The following is a 23,102-nucleotide window of genomic DNA, read 5'->3' as shown; positions in this document are numbered from 1 at the left end:
TTAACAGTGCGAGCCCGGTGTGATTTATACCTTCCTGAATGGGAGCGTGCACACATACCTCTTCACACTGGCATTCGCAAGCGTTAAAATTAGACTCCGTGAACATATACAGGGACTGTGTGTCCTCAGTGGTGTGTATTTATTGTGCTTGTGTGTGTGTCCCCCCATGAGCACTGACACACCCCCAGAGAGGTCTGAATGGACGGACGTCAGAGCCTCTCCTCTTTGCTCTGCGTGTGACTTTACACTGTTTAATAGGGCCCTGCTTTAAAGGGGAGCTGCTATACTGTATTGTCTGTGTGTATTATGTGTGGTGGGAGTAATGTAATAGGGATAAAGATGTAAAGGGGATCCACATCTGTCCCAGATGTTTTTAACCCCTAGATTTCAGCGAATCTCCATCTTTATTATCCTTCACACAAGCCTGGGTCATTTCAATAAAGATGTCAAATTTGCATTTGTGTTATTTCACAGTAAAGCTTTTAAAAATATGCATATAAAACAATGAATATTATGTAATAACTGCACTGTAGGTCTGATAAAAGGTCTCAGTGTCCCAGAATAGCAAGCATGTGGGCACAAATGAAGTGTGTGAAAAGCCGCCCCATCTTCCTCCACCTCATTATTGCTGCAACAACATGAGAGTAAATGCACCCACTCGTGTAAACAAACAAGCTCCCGTTCACAAGGGAAATCTCCCCGGATGCTTACTTTTACACCGTCAACACCGATGAGGACATGCCAAATCCTTTCAGCCAATCCGTCTTCTCTCACGACAACATGCAATTTCCCCTCGCTCAGGAAGGATCCCCCACTTATTTAATGTAAACAGCTGACCTGCTCAAGGAAAAATCACAGCCGTGCCATTTTTCAGCTCGCCGCTGCTGAGAAAGATTCTCCTGAGGAAGATTTGACACGACGTAATAAAACGTAGTTACACGGTTGAATGAATGTCGACAACTGTAGTCACAGTCATAAAATATGACCCAGTGTCGGCTGGGAAACCCTATAATTCAAATCTTACTTTAGTCAATATCGACAAGCAAAAGTAGAGGAATAAAAGTTTAATTTATGCCTGAAGAAAAACAGCATCTAGATAAGCTTCCACAACAGATGACAGATAACTGATACCGTCGCACTATTTACACCGGATATTAACATGTGATCGCTATCCTGACATATGATCTGCGAGTGTGTGTATACAGAGGAAGTGACATCTCCGAAAAAACTCATGCCGTCGACAGAATCAGCGTGAGAAATGAATCATGGTTCGGATGCTCGGCTGTCAGAGGAAGCTACACGACTGCAACAGTCTTTCCAAACTCACGTTGAGATGCTTTCATATCAGCTGTTGTCATTGAGTTTTGGGACCAAGTACAGAGTGACAGGGTAGGTGTGAACAAGACGCTTGGCAAAACATCTGCAACAGGACCAACCTGAAGAGCTGGTCTTTTCTGTACACCCGAAACTCCAGAAACCCGAAAGCGGCAGGCGCTCAAGCGCCTTAAGGTAAGCCTGGAAAAATAAAACTTCCTCATGAGCTAAGAAGAGGTTTCTCTTATCACTGAACACCTGGCTCATGAGTTGGTTGTCAGAAGTTGTACTTGGCTGTCAACACTTGATAAAGGCCGTGCATCAACTGTCTCATGCACTCGAAAAGTTTGTGCCAAAGAACTACCAGTGGTGGCTTTTTCCAGGAGATCACGTATGACCAAATATTATCGAGAGAAATACCAACAACAGACAATATGAACCAAACAATATATCTAATTTCCGCGTAAGCTCTGTGAATGTTTCAAGTTTAAAGTGTATGTCTGAACGGGATGATTAGATCTGCTATCCCGACAGAAGTGTTTCTGAAATTTGAGTTTCTGGGGACTTTTCGCACTGACGTAATAAATGTTTCCAGTTCCACGAAATCTGACCAGATGAAGATGGCACAGCATGATGAGAGTCCTGGACAGAGGTCAAAACCACAACCGTATGATACCTGCATCACTCTAAGCTGCTTAACTTCATTTGTAAATTCCTGCACTAAGCTGCGTCTCCAGGATTGCGTCGCCAATATGGTTTAAATCAGCGAGACAGCTGCTGCTGATTCCTCCTGTCAGAGTGGAAGAGGAACAAGTGCAGTTTCATTCAGAGATGGCTGCACAAACACAACCTCAGCATGAACTAACTGCCTTAACAAGAGTGCTCAACAAAAAAAAAATGCAATTCAGAGGGGAAAGCTGCTTTCATAGGCTGTGTTTGAAAGCACGAAGGTAAAAGGCATTTCTACATCCAACAGCTTCAGCAGCTCTGAAAATGAATTACTCGTGTGATCAAGTTTCAGCGCACAGGAAAAGGTGTTTTTCTTGCAAAGACAAGTACATCAGAGGATTTAGGCTGGTTATAATTAGATTTTTCTTGTTTGTTCAGTTACAGGAGGCACTTATATACTGAATTGCATGAGAAGCAGGTGCAGGTTACGTTCAGATCTGAGCAGAAAGGCACGACCGTAAGCTGTTGTTGGCTGACATACACACTGTAACTGGACTTTAACGGAGGTTTTCCAAGGAAAACCATTAAGCCCTCATTTGTACAAATGATTTGATTGCAGCTGGTTGATTGTCAGTAATCACAGGACAGCAGAGCGTCTGGTGGAAAGAGATTCACTCCGGGTCGGGACATGATTTGTTCTCTTTCTTACTCAAAGTTACGACCGATAAACAAAATCAACATAGATCAACATTTATTCAGCTGAACTCCCAACATGCAACACGGCAGGGATGTCCACTATATGGCTGGGTCATTGAAATCTCATGGCTGCTCTCTTATCGTTCAATAATTCGATCAGGGTGCGACGGGGGGAGAAATCTAATGCGTTTTGCAAAAGAGGACAACAACATGGTCGCCGTAAGAGAGAAGAAACTTCAGATAAACCATGAAAGGAGCCGCTGCTGCATAAAAACCCAAAGTTTAAAACTGCCGTGTCTCAGCTTGTCACATGCGACGCTGTCCTGCTTTAATTTGTGCAGCGAATTAAAGCCGAAGCGCCTCGTAACATTCATGATGTAACCAGTGTTATTGTAAATATCTCTGAATCATGGCTGGATGGGTTCTGTTCTGTCACGCCCTCTGGTAGCATGGACCCATCTGCTCAGCCTTTCTCCAATAAACCCATCCAAAACACACACACACACACACTGCCCTGTTTCCCATTCCCTGCACCCATCAGTGACAGCTGAGTCCACGCGGGTGTTTCACTTCTCTGGCTTTTGTCGCAGCGGTGTGATTAACTGCACGTCCTGATAAACACAGCACACCTGACCGGCCGGCTGGAGGTCTCAGCGGCACGGCGAGGCGCGTTCCGTTAGAAAAAATGCATCAATAAATAAGCAAGTCATATCTCACGGGAGTTATAAGAGAGGAAAAAATAAGCAGCCTGTGCTTCCTTTTCTGCATCCTCCAACTATTCAGCTCTCTGGAGTCCAGGGACTTTGTGACCTTTAACTTAAAGACAATGGCCATTCATTCCAGCACGCCGGGGCCAATAGAACTCGGTGGAGGAGGAAGTTTTAGTGTAACCACTCTCAGTAAAGTATGGAGTCGTCATTTAAAAATAGTGGTGTGATTAAAATGCAAATATAATAAATTTAAATGTATGAGTTTATTTTCAACATTGGGTGAATAGGATCCAAAATTAAAAACACTGAATTACCACAACTAAGAAATTCACACAAAGTTCTGGTAAAAAAAAAAAAAAAAACCCTGCAGACTGATTCATTCACTTGCACATGATCAGCGGAAATGGGAAATGGAGTTTTCAAAGTCTGTCCTCTGCTGGATCCGTCTCGTAAAAGTGTTGACCTCTGCAGTGGTGTGCTGGACATTAGAATTGATTTGTGCAGGGTCGATGTGTGCGTGCCGTGCGGCTCCCCGCGGCCCTCGCTGTGATGGTGCAGGGAGGAGCGCCACGCCGAAGAGCCGATACGTCTCTCCTCGCAGGCTGATGCAACCCCGGAGCAAAAACCCAGAGCTCTGGAGGTCGTCTGTCGCCTCAGCCGAGGCGAGGTTTCCTCCCTGGGCCTTCCCCCTCCTCCTCCTCCTCCTCCTCCTCAGTGAATAAAAGAGCCCGACCTCGTGAATCCTGCCCGGCTGACGTAAAGCGGAGTGTAGTTAACTCGCATCCTGTCTGCGCTGGTCAGAGGAGCCGCAGGCGGAGCGCGCCCTCGCCAGCAGTCCGTCCTCCCTGCGCCTCTGAGCCCCGCTCTCCCTGCAACACATCGTCCCCGGAGCCGGGCAGGACATCATGTCCCAGCTTTAAACACACCAAAGTCTGCACGAGAAGCTTACAGACCGGAGATCGTATCTACAAAAGATGAAGCAAACTGAGCTTTCAGATCCACCCCACGGTTATTGGATAATGAGCCTTTGAGGGGCAGACATCACATGACAGAGGCAGAAAATGTAGCGTTACAGCTCGGAGTGAAGTCATCTGAATCTCATGAAGCGCCGTAATGAAATTGAGGAGACAACAGCGTGGTGTCCTGAAGGAGCTTCAAAGGAAAACTCGATAGCTGTAATCTGTTGATTCTATATCACAAGCTTTTTTAAAAAGAGTAAAACTCCCACGTTGGCCCTTTGGGGAAGAAATCTCGCCTGTCTAGGACAGAAGGGGAAGAGAAAGGCGGGAAGGTATTTTTAGCCAGCTTAAAAAAAAAACATGTGTTTTCCAGTTGTTAAAAAGGAAATGACAGAAACGCCTACAATCTGTCTCTAAAAAGCTAAACTGCAAAAGCAAATAAATGAATGTTTTCTATCATATTACTTGAAAATAACACACAAACGGTCTCTACATTGTACAAGTCTTATATAAATAGCTTTATTCATGACACATGATTGACACATTTTTTTCCACTATTAAAAAAATAAATGATCTGTTGATGTTTAAAAGCCACTGGGCGATGTCCGTAAATGACAGCTTCTGGCTCTTGTTGATTCAGCAATTAAGGCTCCTGAATGAATGAATTTCCATGAATGACAAACATATAAAGCTGAGCCGATTGTCAACTTTTCTTCTTCAGCACGTTCCTGTATTCAACAAGGCCGGTTATTTTCAGGATTTATCACACTTAGCTTGATAAGTGCAACATTACGATTCTGTGAATAACAGCTCATCTTAACAAGACACCCATTCATGGATTTATTGATCCATTTGCATCCTAGATCGGGATACAAGGAGAATATCCCAGCGAACATTTAAAAGGAAGGTACACTCTAAACAGAGATGAAAAATTACCCCCAATCACTTGATAACTGAGTGGGGAATTCACTTCACGTCAGCAGCCTCAACATTCTTGTAGGATCTGTCCAATTTCACCCATTCATAACAAACCTTAGCTTCTGCCCACTGAGCAAACACTGATGCTCACTCGATTGAAAAGGAGCTCAACATATGGCATTTCTGTATCGCTAAGCTGGTTAAAACCAATAATCTGCAAGCTTAACGTATTCTCCGGTTTTATTTTTCCACCTTAGACAAACATCTTTTGGGACTAATGATATTTCCATGACTTCCATAATATTTCTGCTCTCATACTTCCAGCAGAAGCCTTTATTGGGCCCGAGTCTGATGCACTGCGTGGATACAGTATGTACCTGTACACCCACAGCGAGGGCTGAGGGCCTCAACACAATAAAACCTTGTGGGTCATTTGGATGAATCGCACACAACCCACTTTGTTCTTCTGCTCTTATGTAACGGGTCGCTCTGCTGGAAGGCTTCACCTGTGCTCAGGACGGAGCGGTCGACTTTCAGCGCCTAGCCTAATGCCATCTCCATTAGGGGGGGGGATCATATTTGTGCCTCAAAAAGGGAGAGAAAAGGACCCTCGGTGGCTGGCAAACAGGAGCTGGTGGGTTACGCAATGGCACTGAGCAGGAGGCAACAACTCAAGAAATTATGTTACATAACTGACAAGGCACATTCACACAGCCCACTGGGCAGCCAAGTGGAAAACAGGGTACTCTAGCATTGACATTAGAGAAGGGGAAAGGGAAAAAAAAAGGAGCATTGTGTGGATGTTTGGGGTAAAAACTGGATAAAAGGAGGAGGTGTGTGGGAACTGTGCAGTGGTCCGTGCCGCCGAAGTGAAGGGGACGAAGGTACTCTGTCTCGCCTAGGAGGACAAACGTGCGCAAAGACAGAGAGAACCTTGTCTGAATAGAGATGTCGCTTCTCATTATAATGCACGAGGCGCTTTGGGAGTCTCCGTTTAAATAAAGCCGAGCCATCTCACCCCATTTCCCCCAGTCCTAGCTGTTAGGAGAAAGAAGAAAAAAAAAAAAAAAAAAACTCAGGGGAAGAGGAATTCGAAGCCCGAGGCATCACCGAGTGACTGAAGAGGAGGAGAGAGTGCCAGAGCGAGAGAGGAATCGGTGAATGAAAGAGGGGAAAGACGCGCTCACAGCAGAGCACATTAGCTCCCATTAAGTCCTCGTTTATTCAGTTAGCTGCACAAAGATGCGTTGCTCCCATTTGTCATGCACAAGAGTTGAATCGCTCGGCTGAATTTGGGTCTGGAGTTGCGAGACTCGGCGAGCCATGCTGCGCCGCGCTCACACGCCATCCATGCATTCCCACAGGGGACGCTCGTACGTACACCAACAATCCCTGGTGTATCATCAGCATGTCTGTTCTGCAGGAGCTGACAGATGCGAGACCTCTAAGTGGACTCTGGGAATCTGTAAGCAAACATGACATTTAAAAAGTGGAGGCGTTCTCATTCTCCTACTACTTTTATATATACAGACTTTATTTCTGCACTTCTGGTAGCAGAAACTTGTAAAGCAGTAGTCAACATCTGACTTTACAGAAAGTGAACCGTCACCACTGTGAAACAGCTGTCTATTAAAGCAGCGAACGGAAAATCATAAAGACACGCTTCCCTCAAACCAAAAGTATTTCCATCCCAGACTGTGGCTCACCACCGCCATTCGAAATACGCTTTTTTTGTTGTTGTTGCTGCTGCACATGTAAAAGAGGAGAGTCAAGTGCTGAAGAGCTTTTCTTCATCAGTGTGACTCCAATCAGGACGAACCAGCTGGAGGACCAGGTGGGAAACAACAGGGTGGGCCGCAGCTATATGGCAAACCCTGAACCGCCACCGCGAGAACGCCAACCGGGACGGGAAAGAGACTATTTTCTCCATCAGTAACACATGTCCTGGTGGAGATCTGGAGTCTTTTTTTCCTTCTCCCCTCACTTTACGCCCCCATTCGTGCCTGTTTTGAGACTTTAACAGTTCCACAGATGTGAAAATTCACCTCGGCTCTGAATTTCTGGGATCGCAGTGGAGCCTGTGGAGGAGGGAGGGTGTAGGTGGAGCAGCTGAGCTCATTCCTCAATATCTCAGATGCATCACGGCCGTCATGTTGTTGCGTCTGGCCGTGGGCAGCACGCGTCCTCCTCCCTGTGCTTTGTCATGGGTTTCAACAAAGACTTGTGGAACACCTCCCCCTGACTCTCTCCTCCCCTCCACATGTTGTGTGCCACTAATTGAGCGCGTCCCGGCACTCCTCCTCGCAGCTTTTCATCATCCTCATCATCAGCCTCGTGCGCTCTCCACCCAGTGCGACACACCCCGACCAAAAATAACTCCGCTCGGCAGCATCTCACCACGTTACATAAAAAAAAAAAAAACATACATCAGCGAGGAGCAGTGTGACTCACGCGCTGCGCCGAATTAAGGCTACATTCAAATGGAAACACAGGCATCCATGAGAGTAAATCTTGCTTCCACAGATATTATTCCATGCCAGTGACTGTCTGGACCCATACGATGAGCAGCAGCTGTGATGTTTGCTGCCACTCCTGTTACATAAGAGGGCTTCCATCCACTCACATAATTGGTTTTGACCCCCATGACAGCTCTGATGTGTGCTGAGAGGAAAAGATCAGCACGAAGAGGTTTCTGTTGTGTTTTGTTTTTTTTCGTTCTGCTCACATGGTACAAACAGAATCACTTAAGGTGAAGTGGACAGCAGCAGCATATATTCTAAAAATAAACTGAGCATAACACAGATTAACAGCTGTATTTTTTTTTTTTGTTTAATCCCCTCTTTTACACACAAACATCTGTTTTAGTGCCATCTTGCTCGCCGAGTGAGTGAAAGTTCCAGTCTACGCCAAGGTGGGTGTTTTTGTTGTCCTCCTATCTTTGCCTACAAGGATGCAAACAGATTTCCATTTCACAGGTTCTCATCTCATCCCTCTGACGCAGCATGATGTTGCCGTGTGCTCCTCTGTGAATGGGCGATCTCAGCATATGGCGTTTTTCTGCACTCTTTTGGCAAGTGCCTCCTTCTGCAGCCCTCAACTGCCAAGCTTGGATGTTTACCAACAACAACAAATTAAAAATGGCACAGACCAGCGACGAAATGGGATAAATAATTCATCCAGACTTGTGAGGAACGAGAGTATGTTTACTCTTACATAACTCACATCAGGTTTATGTCATAAAAGCATTGATTCATAGAAACATTTGTTGTTGAATCTTTTGTTTACTTTGGCTGCGCAGCATTTGGGTTTCCCAAAGTTTGCCCCTGTAAATCATTTACCCTTCTATGCATCTACTTGCCTTAAAAAAAGAGTAATCTAAGCAATGCAGCTGAGTTTGTGAAAGATTACTTTGTGATGTATAGGAAGGCTGCACATTTTCAACACTGATGCTGATGATGATGATGATCCTCAGGCTTTATTAAGCTTAACGGTGTGGCTCTAATAGCAGACCACTGTTAAAGGATTTGGGATAAATATATTCAAAGTGCATTTCTCTGTAATATTACTGAAAATAACCATACATTACAGTTTTTCAGGTTTACATTCAGGAGGCCATTCAAACAATGGAGAATGTGTAAATTGTATTGTAAAAGAATGAATGGGCATGAGCTACTTATAAACAGTCGAATACATATCTTGCACCATTTTGTTAAAAAGCAGTAATCAAAGGTCCAAACAAAATGAAAACAAATCATATTAAAAAAAAGATCGATCACCGAACGGGATCTATCATTGTCCCACAAGTCATTCCAACTCGAGCCAGACCGTAAGCGGGGCATTACTCACCGAAGTACACCGTCTTTTCGCACTTGGGGCACTTTGAAGCCATGTCGAGATGCTGCGGTTCGGGTGAGAGTGGTCTGTGTTCGGCTTTCCCTCTCTGCTCTGTGATCCGGATCTTCACAGCAAGTGTCCCCGCGCGCTCAGCGCGCAGCGGCGGCAGGAGCGTCTATTCAACTGACTGCCGCTCATTAGCATAACTCCGCCCCCTCCTTATGGCTGCTTCACGGCTGTGGGAAATATTAAGATTATTCAGTGAACCGGTTCAAAATCATTCGAAATAAACTGAATGAATAAAAAAAACAGCTTTAAAATATCCAGAATGCTGTATCTCTGAAGGGCAGGGTGAAATCAAGGAGAAAAAAATAACCATCCTCAACCTAAGTAGTATTTGTTTAGCGACTTGTGGATTTGCCAGTTTTTTCCAAGCATGCGTCAATCCATCCAGTTTCAGGCAGGACACAGTTGGCACATCTCAGCACAATCTGGCAGCAGATTCAAATCTATAGTTTAAAAATCATCCTTCATTGGTGGAACCAGCTGCCACAGGCACACAAACAGGATTAATGTTTTTTTGTTGTTTGTTTTTTTTATTATTATAAACCGGCTTAATTTTAATCCCCCATTGTGAATGGCAGAAAAATGTCTATGTGTACTTTTATTATATTTCTGTTGCCATGTCCTTAAAATGTAAATGTGGATGTTTTTTATGTAATACAGGTTTTTGAAAGCATTAATAATATATAGTCTCTCTTCTTGATATTCCCATTTGATGTCGAATGAATGCATTTTTGTCTTCCTAAGATTTTGCATTATTTATCAAGCAATGTTGTGAGCAATGGGCAAATATCTACTACTACTATATAAACATTTTTTTTTTATAATAAAGTATTATCAAAAAGTGTTTTAACCAGACTCCCTCTTGTTCAAAAGAAAACCTACCATAAGACGGAAATCTTTAACAAGCATTGTAATCTTTAACTACAGTTGTTATTTCCATCATTTGATAACAATATTGGACAGCTGAATCACCTATCATTAAACCTAACCAGTGCTCAGAGGGATGGGACATCAATAAAATGATTGAAAGAGGGTTTTTTTTATATTTACAGTAAAATTCCAGGTGCCTGCAAGTAATTTTAGCACTCATCATATTCACTATGAGACAATAGCCGCTAGGCAAGGTGAGGCTATTCAAACTGATTTATACAGCACCATTCAGACACAAGGTAATTCACAGCGCTTTACAGGGGAATATAAAAGAGTCTTAATCTTAGCAATTCAGATTATGAATTACATTAAAACAAGACAATTAAGAAAGGCATGAAAAGGAGAATAAAGACATTTTAGTCGGCAACTCCTTTTGTGTCTTTTCTTGAATGGCAGTGACAATTGTGCATTCTTAAATACTAACTCAGTCTCACTCTGAGTAAGTGAAACATAAAATCAGTTTAAGTAAGGATTAGACAAGAATAATTCTACACAAGGTGAAATTTATGGTTAATCCGCTGTGGCTTTAAGGATCGTATTCAGTATATTCATGGATATACCATTTTCTTTATCATGGTCCCGTTATTATTGTACCGAATAAAGAAAATTATAATGAACACAGAACAGTAGAGGACATTAGCTCTCACTTTTCCAGTATCCATTACATCTGATTATTGAGCGAACTGTCCATTTTCCCTCTGCATGTCTCATTGATATTTCCAGAATCAGGACATGGCGAGATCAGTCAGTTTCACCATTTTGTCTCCACTTGGCCTTTTTAACTCAGTTTGTTGTAACACTGCACCTCAAAGATAAACAGACTGAGTAAATATCTCCCACCAAAGTAAATGTTTAGCCGGTTCTTGTTTTATCTGGTGTTGACAAATTAGATTCCACAAATTGAATTTCTGTATCTTTTCTTATCCCCTGGAACAACTTCATCAATTGTAAATCATACTCACCGATAATAAACATAACGCAAACAAAAAATACTAACGTAATGGTCAAAAAACAGGTGGAACTTTGTCCTTTTCACACGCTTCATGGAAGTATCTATTGTCATTCTGAAATTCAGACTGAAGCATGACTGGGCGTGGGGTTTACAATTAACTGCATTTTCCTGATTACTTTAAAAGCACTTCCTGGACAGATGCTAAACGCGATTACTCCATTTTATAAGGCCCGATACCACCTGAAAACCATTAGGGTGCCATGTTTTTGCTGCCTATACTTTATTTTTTTGTTGACTCTTGTTTTTTTTTTTTGTTTTCCACAAGCTTGCCTGTTTCTTACCAACGGTATTAGAAACTGTCATGTTTTTGAAAAATGTCAAGCTATATGACATTTGAAATAAAAATAAAGTTGATTAGACCACAAGAACTGAACTTTTGTCAATGTTTCAGGTCTACCCTGACTTCTTGAGAGCTGAATTTTAAATTTGAGGGGGTACGAGCAGCACTTAAAGGCAGCATGCATTATCCTCCTCTCAGCTGCAGCCTGTGGTTCGCTTCAGCCAGTCATGGGCAGGCGGGAAAGCTTTTGGGCAACTGTTGGGGCAGTCCGCTGGGACAAATGCACACCCACTTCCTTTTTTTTTTTTTTTCCTCCTTTTCCACACCAGCAGTAGGCTGAGTCGAGCTGAATCACAATGCTTTCTTTCAGAGTGAGTGACTCCTAGGAATTTGCCAGGCAAAGGAAGACGCTGAAACGTGGCTGGGGTGGATCGGCTTTCCCCCGAGATGCCTTCCTGGCTTTGTGACAAATTAGGCCCACGGAGAGAGAGAGAGACGAGCAGGCCCGGAGAGACAGCTCCGGAATCTCTCCATCCAGAATGACACATACTTGTTGAATTCTCTGATGGTGACTAATTAAAACACCAATTGACAGGAGATTATCAGTTCCTGCTGCAGGGGAGTCTGCCTCTTTCCACCGGGCCTCTTGAGATCCACTGAGATCATCTCTTTCACACATCAGTGCTGTCTGCTGTGTCTGCCCGTTGACACAGAGCAGGTCCCGGTCCAGGAACAGACATGCTGATATTCCCCACATCTGTGCCCCGCCGGCTGATTAGCACCCGTCAGCATGCCTGCGACCGGTTCACTCTTATCTCTGAGTTCACTGTTTTTAAAACAGATCTCAGGCGAACGGCTAACTGAAGGCTCAACGATGTGCTCTCACAGGAAAATATAAAGGAAATAAAAACTGTACACCGCGTGCAGTTCCAGATAGTTTGGCGAGGACATGAGTTCGTTGCTCTTCACCTCCACTTCAGCGCTGCGGTTGCAGTTTTGTCGCCAGTTCAACTGCAGAGCACAATTCAGACCTGAAGCAGAGGAGAGGAGGTCAAATACCTCTCAGGCTGAACTGAGCGGTCAGTGAACAGGACTGTAATTCTCAAACATTTATGAGAGTCTAAAAACAGACCATACACAAATAGAGAGCATTTTATTGATTTCAAGGTTGAAAGATATGGAGCAGAAACGAATGCCGCTGACAGGCTGCGCTCACTGGATGCTCTCGAGGAGGGGGCAACATCCGGGGAGACAGTGGGCTGGACACATCCAGGCCACTCGTCTCACTTTTAACTTGTCTCTGATCTGAGAGCTCAGTTCAGACCCGTGACGTTTCCAGCGACAAGAGGACAGGAATAGATGACAGAGGACAACATCATGCATGATGTTTCTGTCAAATCTGCCAAAATAAATGCAGTAAGATACTGCGCATAAATATGTAAATTAAGGTACAATTTGATGATGAGGGTGAATTTCAAGTAAATTGGAACTGCATTTGCTTGCATACATGTAGGACAAGTATACTTGTTAACTGCAGTTTGGATAAATTCGATATTTAGCCATGGATGGATAGATATTTCAGTTAAGACATGCTTTTCTTCTTTTTGTGTACATTTATTTAAATCTGACTCCTACATTTTGTCACCAGTGTTTCAGGTTCAGTGCTAATACTGATTCAACTTGAAAGGTGTCTTTGAGACTTAAGGGATGAAAATTATGATTTTCAAAGTGACATGAATGATTTGAAACTGTATAAAAAGGTGCAAAATCATTCCAAGAGCTCTAAAACGTGCAGAGGACAGTGCGGGGAAAGCAGAGATCACAGTAATACGGTGTGCATATTCTCAACACACCCCTCTGGCAGTGCTCAACCCTTTATGACGACAGACCGGGCAGAGAGCGGTGACGCAGCCTGCGGCGGAGGGGTGGTTATGAATTCCACCACTGCACCTGTCCCCAACACTTCTCACCCCAAACCACATTACGCGAGCCCTGAGCCTGGAGGCCCAGCAGGTGTAGCCTTTGGCCCCAGACAGTGAAAATCCTGCGGTTCTGCCATCACCTCCTTCCTGCTTCCTTCCTCTGGATCCGCGTGACAAGCCGTCAGAGCGTCCGGGCTGAGCCCCAGACCGCAGGGTCCCCTCTCCGTGAGCCGGCAGGCGCTCAAGAACGAGCCGGCACGATCATTTAGGTTGGATTGAAGGTTTCTGAGGCCTTCATTACAAACTGCACGAGCACATCAGACAGCTGAAGGTTTTCTGGAGTGTTTGAAGAGGGAGAACACGTGATCGCTCTGCTGAACACGTGTCTTTGAGCAAGAGAGAGAGAGAGAGAGAAAAAAAAGAGACTGAATCAATTATTGAAATGTTCACATTGCACAGAGTCTCGAGAAGCGATTATTTTAGAAACAGAAGCCTATGTTTAGCAGTACGAGGAGACAGGCGTCAGTTCGGACAGTCTCTCCAGACGATAAGCTGTATAGAGACGGAGGATGGTGAGGCCTGAATGGAGGGACGTGTTATCTCGTGGATAACGTTGAGAGGGCAAGCAGCTCTGTTTTTATCCGTCCTCTTCTCTTGAAGTGAGATAACGCCTTCCTCCGAACCACAACACAACCAAACATGTCTGCAGTCGTGAATTACCTGCGTTTAAGCTCCTCACACAGTGCCGCATGTGATCTTATTAATTAGACATTAACAGCTCGAGTCACACAAGTCGCTCGCGTAAGTAGAGAGGATCAGACGGCCCCTGAACACCAGCTGCAAGTTACAAAAATGTAATTTCCTGTCCTAAAAATACTCATTTTAATTTAATTATATAATTAAAAAAGTCCACACTAGAGTAAAGAATTCCAAAATCTCATGATGCCAACTGAATAAATGATCACATTTGTTACCCTGCAAAAAAGGGAAGACTGCTGACTCTGGCTCTGAAGTTACACTCAAATCCCATTCAAACACAGATTTTGTATTTCATCCAGGTCTCACTATGGGAGTCAAACAAATAAGCTGAAAACGAATGAGTTCCTATTTACGTCCGCTCAGAGGGTGGCTCCGCCGTGCAGCCGTTGAGCAGACTGGCTCTGTCATGACAGGGGAATGCTGGGGGCAGAAGTTCAATCCCCATATAAGGCAGGGCCTTCATTTTTTGGTTTAACCTAATTGTGCTGATGTAGATCAGGCCTCGGGACGACGAGGTTGAGGCAGTTAGCGCAGCTGCCTCACCGTGTCGAGCTCCCAGGTTCAGTTCCATGCTCGGAGACCTTTCGGTGGGACGTTTGCTTCTTCTCCTGGAGAGACTTTCCAGGAACTGACCCTCAAACCACCTGTTTCATTCACCTGTGACATGTCATTTTTGAGTTGGAGTTTTAAGTTATGTTCTTTCTTGTATCAAGATGAGTTGAGCTTCATAATGAGGCCCAATCCGGCTCTTTTAAAGGCTTCACTACAATGATTCAGGCAATTAACTTCAATGGGTTCTTGTATTTGGTCTCTCAGCCACACCGGTTTGCGACAATTAGGAAACTATTTCCCAATGATTTACACTGATAATCATCAGTTATCTCACCGAATGGGAGCCCGCTGTTTGTTTAAGTCCACTCCAGGTTTACACGTCACTCTCAGCCAAATCTCACTCTTATAATCAGCGGCGTTCCTGCCGCCGACCCATCACCGCCACACACTCGGGACGTCTGACCCTGTCCCAGGGGCGCCTCCTGCAGACATAACAACGGTCTGTTTGTAGCTGCGTTACAGCGTTTCTAAGAGTAGACAGGAGAGCACTCCTGGGTCTTCTCTGGTCGCTGACGGACAATTTTTAAGTATTTTACTCCCTCTGGGACCGCGAGGGGCTTAGATTCCACCCAAGGCCATTTTTAGCATCGCAGACGTATTGTTTTATTTGGCAGAACTCCTCATTGGTTGCTGCTGGTGGAGAGTCCGCTGCACGCACGTCCACCACTCCCTCATCTGATATAAAAGCATATATTTAGCCAGGCCGTATCATATATACATTCAATAAACACACCGTTTTTACTTTTTTTTTCCACCGCTTGTGTTTGCTTACAGTACCAATAAAAGGCGAAGCGCCACATGCTCCGTGCCGCCGCAGCCTGGATGGGATCAAGGCGTGGCGGCCATGCTGGATCCTAACGAGGGCCGTGTGGAGGGAGGGAGGGAGGGAGGGAGGGAGGGAGGGTGTGGTGCAGGCAGCTGGCAGAAGGTTTGGGAGGATCTGTCTCAGCCTTAGACTTTACACTCTTTAAACCACACAGACTAATACTGTATAAACTCATATAGCCAGTAATGTGATAATAACTGAAATGTTTATTAGATTTATGTTCCCACCTTGGAAAGCAGTGGAGTCACTGCACATGAGAAGTAGTGAATTATGTAACATCTGCAACACTTTTGTAACTCTCATTTATTGCACTTAAGATTTTTCAAGTCACCTTTCTTCAAAACATTTGCACACCATGTAATCTGTTGCATGGAGTAAAACAGAGCAAAATCATACATCTATAACAATTTATAAATGAAATATGTGTCTTTTGTTGTTACACTCTATATACAGTGTTAAATACTTCCCCTGTGTTTGGTCTGTTATTTTATACAGTTTTTATTGATTTTATGAGCTCAGTGCACTGAACACAATGTAATACCTCTTTGTAAGTAGCAGCAATTGTAGCAACAGGTAACTTGTTAATGCTTAAAAAGTTACAATATTATAGTTAGCTGATTAACAGAATTGGTTTTGCATGCACTGAAATCTGTTCTCTCTGTTAATGAGGGCTTTTTTTTGTGCAGCATGTTGTTAAAGTGTAAATGACCAGAAATCGATACAGTCTGACCAGCGATTCATTCGTCTTAAAGACTGTGCGGTGGCGTCCGGTCAGCAGTTATGGCGCTGATGAATGTGAGTGTGGAGCTTCAGTCAGCAGGAGATCGGCTGCAAACTGGCAGCAGGGCCGCTGCGTTAATCACGTCCTTTACATGTTGGAACGTATCGACACAAACATTACAATTAGACATTTACGGTAATAGGTTTATGCGCTCTCTTGCAGACACTTGGAAGAGAGAATCAATACCACTCTGGGCTAAATATAAAGGCCACAGCCAGCAAACAATTATCATAGATAAGCAAACAGATGAAGGGGACCTGTTTAAGTAGGGGCTCATTGAGGCAAAACAATGATAATTTATCCTGGTTCACCTTTTTATGCAGACTTATTTTGATGATTTAACTGATTTAAAGTTTACAGACAAAAGAGTGGTATCATTGGTAATGTGCGCTGATGTGGTTAAAGGGATTCCTTCTTTTTAAGTTTTGAGATGTAATAACTGGAGATTTTAATTTCTTAAAACTAATTTTTGCAAGAGAAGGTGGGAATTGATACTGATTCAAATGATTAAATATAGTGTAAAAATCGTAGGCTGATTGTTAATTCTATATTTTCGTCCATAAAAGCAAACTGTGACGTAGTGTAGCTCTTCAGAATTCACAAACACTCCATACATTTCATCAGACAGCCACTCCCATACTCGGTCTGCTCGTGAAAAACCGTGACGAGGTTTTCCCCACTTGGTCTCAAATTTTATAATTAGAGAGAAAAAAAAAAAATCACTCAGCAGTGGAAAATGTTCTTTACCTCATCATCTAACAAAGCCTGTCTGTTTCTCTCACTAGAACACGTGTAACTGCCCCGCGCAGGTTTGGCCCCATTAAAAACGACTGCTCACATTCAGCACATGAAAAGTTTTGTTCCACTTGATGTAAAGAAATCCTGCTGCGAACCCTTCAGTTGGGCCTTTGTGGTGTATAATTAGACCGCCTTCAACATGGGTGGTGCTGCAGTGGAAAACGGCTGCATCCGCATGTTCCGTGCACGCAGAGCTTCAAGGAGACGGGCATTTATATTTTTATCTCTAGATGTCCCTACAAGTCATTCATATGCATCATCCACGATTGCTTTTTTTACACCATTCAATGACCCCACATCACAGGATGCATCAATGTTTCAGGGCCGCGTTTTCACATCAGGAGGCTGTAATGCTTTTTATGTTTATTGATCTCTTAGGTGAAGCTTTTCAGGTGTCACATATCTTACAGCCACTAAAAATGCCTAAATAAATGACCTGCTCTGTTTAACAGTGGAAAAAAAAAATCAACTTTCAACTGAAAATGGGATTATTTGACATTGATCTCAGTATTTAAAAAGTCTATCTATTCAATTCTGTTTCTATGACAGCTGTGCAGCACCAGGGTGGATGAACTGTAGGCTCCTTGTTTCCATATGCATCAAAAATACAGCTTACACACATTTCTCCAGTACTAGTAATCTTCCATGTACAACAAGAAATTGATCCCGTTTGTTGTCAGTTCTATAAATCTACAGCTGGATGAAGTTTTTATTGGCTTTTTACATGTCATACTCTCACTGCAGGGTTTCACAGCATATTTCAAACGTCTCATTGAATCAATGAGCGATCTACAAAAGATTGAACCTCAGTGATTGCGTTTAAAAGCACAAATAATCTTATCAGTCACATTATTCGAAGTTTGAATGATGCGTGATTAAAAAGCTCCTATACATCAGTACTGTCATGACAGCAGCAACCCCAAAATCTGTGTTTTTAAAGACTTTATGATCAGATCTGAAAGGTCATGGGTTCATCGATCAGGTCAGAGGACATTTGATTGTGACAAAGAAAACATTTAGGTCAAGTATTGATGACATGGTTATAAAGTGTGCTCTGTTGTGTTACAAGCTGACTTTTGACCCAAAGCTTGTAAAGAGACGGTGGCTTTATTGTGAATGCAGGGAAATTGCTTCCAGAACTCAACTTGAACTTAATTATTTAAATGCACAACAACAAAAACCAGCAAACAAGGAAATGATCATTGATCCACACGAAAATAAAAGTGAAATAGGAATCTGATATGTTATTGGTAGTTTAGATTAAAATGTCAGTTGCTTATGGTGGAGTTATTTGTGTTGTAATGCTTCAGCTCAGGGAAGCTTCACTTCACACTTTCCCTCTTCAATATTTCACTAAATGTGCAAATACTGGTGATAAAATCGTTCAAAGGACTGGTGTATTTCATTAAAAAAACATTTGAAGCAACATGTCAGCAAACGAATAAAAACATTTATTTGATTTCATCCATGACTGCACATTTCTGCTCTCCTTCTGATTTCTGATTAGTTGTCATATCAGGTGCTTGACAGCTGAAGACACTGCTTCAAATAAAATTTAACTTGATTGATTTCAACAATAACACATTTTCATCAAGCATCAAATGGGTCTTGGGTTGTGCGTAGCTGCAAAAAAATGCATAAATCCACGGATCTGTGTTCTGCACTGTAATCTTACAGGATGGATTTAACTGTGGAAATGCACCCATGATTAATGTAGGCATCTGTGTGTTTAGCATGAAGAACATGCATCACAAGTTGCTGAACCGGTGTCTTGATGTGGGCTGGAGCAGCTCGCCCTGCAGAGTGACAAGAATTCTTGGAGGAAAGATACTGAAATCCAGTACGTGGTGCTTACTTGCCATTTGTCATTCCTGTAATTCCTTTCACCGCGTCTGACTGTTGTGGGTCACACCCCACCCCACCCCACCCCCGCCCTCTCTATGTCATGGCTTTCTCACCACCGCCAGCAGCTCTCTGAAGATGAAGACACATTTGGCCGTTCACCAGCTGTTTTCTGGAAGGAAAAAAAAGAGAATGTGTTGCTCTCGTCTGGCAGCTCTTGGTATTTTGGCACATGCAGCCGACGCTGGACTCTGAAATGGGATTCCCACGCAAGGTGAGGCCTGGGTGTGACGCCTGAGAGCATCTCTGTGGGTGACGATACATTTTCTCCAGTCTGCATCCAACTGTGTCTCCTCAGTCGCACAGCGAAGGTCATAGTATCAATAACCCACAAGTGCAGTGTGGCTAATCCCTCTTGGATTAGAGCCATGGTCTCTTGTGAGGCTGAATATTTCAATCAAAGCCATGCGACAGATGACAGACTGAAAGACGTCTTCCAATTGAACCCATAGAAAAGAATAACAGTGAAGATTCAATGCAGTTGCAGTTCAGATCTGCAGTTCTGTGTGACATCCTTGCTTGGCATCATAACAGAACTCACAGCATAACTCATTTATGTGTCATTTCCACTACTAAGAGTGACCACATTGGGCTTTATATTATTTTCCCTCCACTGAATGACTACTGTTCAGAGAGCAACCGAGGACAAAGAAAACACTGCGGTTGGTGACCCCTGCTGGTAGACTGCAGCCAGTGCAACCAACGGGCACGTGTTTCCCAGCAAAACGTCAACAAAAGGCGCGATTGATCAAACATTGTCGTGCATGAATTTGTAGTTTAGTTTAATCAAAAACTGCAGACGACAGTAAATCTGATTTTATGAGGTGGGAAAACAACGCTCCCTTTGTTTCAACGCTGCATGCTCCCAAAAGAAAGAGCACAGCCCCCCCTGAAGTCGGATGCATATCATTACAGGCTGGTATTCTTAGCCCTGAACTCAGCTTGTCAGATTAGTTACACAACTGGTATCAAACATCCGGTCCGTGGGCCAAAACCGGGCCGTAAGAGGGTTCAGAGCGGCAGGTGGGTTGATCTGGCAAAGCAGCATTGTCAGTAAAGTCATGCTGCTGAACTGAAATGAGTTTGACAACGTTTCACAGTAACATTCGTCCATCCAAGACAAGTCGACAGACTCGCAATGAATCATATTTACATTTTATTTGCAATTGAAATTCACCAATTAACCTCAAATACATGTTTTTGGGAGGAACTCACAAAAAATGCATGTTCAGGGAGAGCTTGCTAACTTCTCACAGAAAGACACCAAGCACATACTTGCCGTTTGAGGACAGTGCTAACCACTGCACCAGTGTGTACACCAATCCAATAAAACAGAGATTCCCAATAAGGATCGTCACCGCTGCCACTTCCCACAGCTCTCAGAGGAATAAAAATACACACGGTCACATACTGGTCTTATTTACAATGCAATAAAACATAAACAGATACTTGTGGGACTACTTTATGGCCTTTTATTCAAAAAATTATTGGAGCAATTTTGCGTCAGCAGGAAGTGGTAGTTCAAAAACAGTCATGCTTATTTCCGGGCCACTCGGCTCTATGCGGTCCTGCATGTTCTTGAGCCGACTGGTCCAACACACCTCAGTCTGCTGAATCATCACGCTGGGCACAAAGCCTGATAACAAGCGTCACATTTAGATGTGTCGGACTGAGGCCACACGTAAAAAATGCAGGAGGTCGGCATTCAAACACTAGGATAAGAAATCACTCCTCTATATATCCAACCTATGACACAAAAGATCCTGTATGTAGGACGTCTCTCAATCAGAAGGTTGCATTCATTGGTGTGTGTGTGTTTGTGTGTGTGTGTGTGTGTGTGTGTGTGTGTGTGTGTGTGTGTGTGTGTGTGTGTGAGTGAATGGGTGAAAAGTGATTAACAAGCTAAAGGGTTTTGGAAAAAAGTGTGATATATTAAGTGAAATCCATTTACTGAGACACGTCTACAGAACACCATCACAGAGGTGTTTCCTTATTTAAAGAAACTGAATGTTTCGCTGTTTCTGTAGAATACGACTATAAGCAGTAAGGTGTGAAGGGAAAAAAATGGTTTCTATAATTGTCTCTGTCTTGCTGTACCTCCCATAGTGTCTCTGGCTCCAAGCACAGCCGGCAGTGAGAGAACAAATGTGAAAGCCCAATCAAAGATATGGAAGGGTTTCTGCCAGGAAATCGGCCTAATTGATTCCTTCTGTGTCTTTGTCTTCTCTGTGCACTTATCTGCTATGCCGAGAAGAGAAGAAAGTGGAGAAGATGAGAGAGACGGAGGCCATCGGAGGTCATCCTTCAGGACTGCAACCAAACCGGAGGGAGTTTCTACAGACGCCCCGCGTCTCGAACCAATCCATCTCCACAGACGGAGGGGGACTCATCAGGGAGAACACCTGCACCGCCCGGCTCAGTGTGGAGTTATATGCCTGCACGCTCGCCTGCTTGTCTTCTTGACTGCAGCAACATCTGGCGGAGGAGCAAGTGGATTCAAAAAGAACATCTGCACAGCAGCGAGCAGCCAAGTAAACAAACAGTCCAAATGAAAGCCATTCCCAAATACAAGGATGGATTCTTGATCACCTTTTTTTTGGGGGGGGGTTATTAATTAGATCCACGTTTAGTATTGGCCCTGTTTCCCTCTGAGTCTCATGGGGATATTACAACAGCTTGAAAGACAATACAATTATGTGCATGAGAAATACAATCATACCGGACAAGACAATAACATTTTCTTTCTTTGCCTTGGTATATGTATGTAAATTAATCCTACATCCACTGCAAAACATTTTAAATGTTTCACAGGATATTCAATAACAAAGGTTAATTGATCATGAACTGCAATGAAACATATTCCAATAAATAAGTAAAAAGCAGCACTAGCTGCGCTTTGTGCAGAAATGTCAGTGGCCCACAACATGTAAAAGCATCCATTAGATCATGATGCTTTTTCACTGTTAAACAATTATAGCTCACATCAAAATGCTGCACAAATTCACTCTAATCTAACCTGAATGATACAGTGTACATGGAAATGACTACATGCAAACATGCACACACACTCACACATGCACGCTCATGAGCACACACTATCGTGGCTCTCATTCCTTTTCACAAAGAGCCCCAGGACAGAAGACAGGATTCCTTCACTGCAGCACTGTTCCAACAGTGAAACTGCACACTTGAGTAGGAGTGCAGTAAGTACACAGGATTGGCCCATAGTGGTCATGTGACCACACGCTGTAGTCCCCTGTGTTAGGCCACAGTAATTGAGGCTTCCATATGGTATAGATCAGATGTAGCCTTCACCACAGCATTCCTCCAGCAGGGAGGCTCTAGCGTTTGTGCCCACAGTGAAAACTGGAATTATCAAACAGCTATCTGTGGTACACGGAACCATATGAGGACATGATTTATGTTTTGATTGTGCAGCGAAAGATTCAAAGAGAGCGACATTGTGATGAGGTGTAGGAGCAGCAATTGTCTGTGCTGCAGAGCAAACATCTGATGGTACAAATATCTAACCTCTCACTCAGAAAATGACATTAAGCAAGAATTTACAAAATATTTTAAAACAGAGACCCACATGCCATGAAACAATAATTCTAAACCTGCACACATCAATTCAGCAGCAACTACATATGCCTCCCCATCAATTACACAAGGGGAGACGAAACTGTGCCATTCTTACATAGATTAATTAAATTTAATAGAACCTGTTCCTCCTCATAACAAACCCCATGGGGTGCCCTCCTCCCTGCTGCTCCATGGACCTCCCCTGGCACCACCAAGTTAAGGGATTTGGGATCGCAGCATATGGCTTTTTTTTTTTAGGGATGATAGATTTTCTGGTGCAAAAAGTTCCAGGCAAGCAGTTTATTTCAGTAGTACTTCAAAACCTGTCCACATTTATTTTGTGATTCTTTTGCATCTGTAGAAGGAGCTGGAACAGTCCACAATAGGTAAAGGTCCGGGTTTTGTCATGTCTTTATTCCACAGTATATGAATAAATATGAGCAAAAATCTGTGTGTCAATGCAAATACATGACGGAGACACACAGACGTCTCTATTTTTAAGCAGAACTTGACTATGTTGACATGCATTTGT

General features: G+C 43.4%; 1 protein-coding gene across 1 annotated transcript in view; it reads right to left on the bottom strand.

Annotated features, from left to right (window-relative positions):
* Window positions 1-23,102, bottom strand: part of crip2 (cysteine-rich protein 2) — a 33,638-nt gene that overhangs the window by 9,066 nt on the left and 1,470 nt on the right. Inside the window, exon 2 of the mRNA XM_030116563.1 lies at window positions 9,113-9,196. Within this exon, the coding sequence (XP_029972423.1) occupies window positions 9,113-9,155 (43 nt within the window). The 5' untranslated portion in view covers window positions 9,156-9,196. The remainder of the gene's footprint in view (window positions 1-9,112; window positions 9,197-23,102) is intronic.

The sequence above is a fragment of the Salarias fasciatus genome, chromosome 19 (genome assembly GCF_902148845.1).
Source record: "Salarias fasciatus chromosome 19, fSalaFa1.1, whole genome shotgun sequence".
NCBI classification, from domain to species: Eukaryota; Metazoa; Chordata; class Actinopteri; order Blenniiformes; family Blenniidae; genus Salarias; species Salarias fasciatus.
The sequence above is the reverse complement of the archived record's forward strand: the minus strand, read 5'-3'. Positions and strand labels throughout refer to the sequence as shown.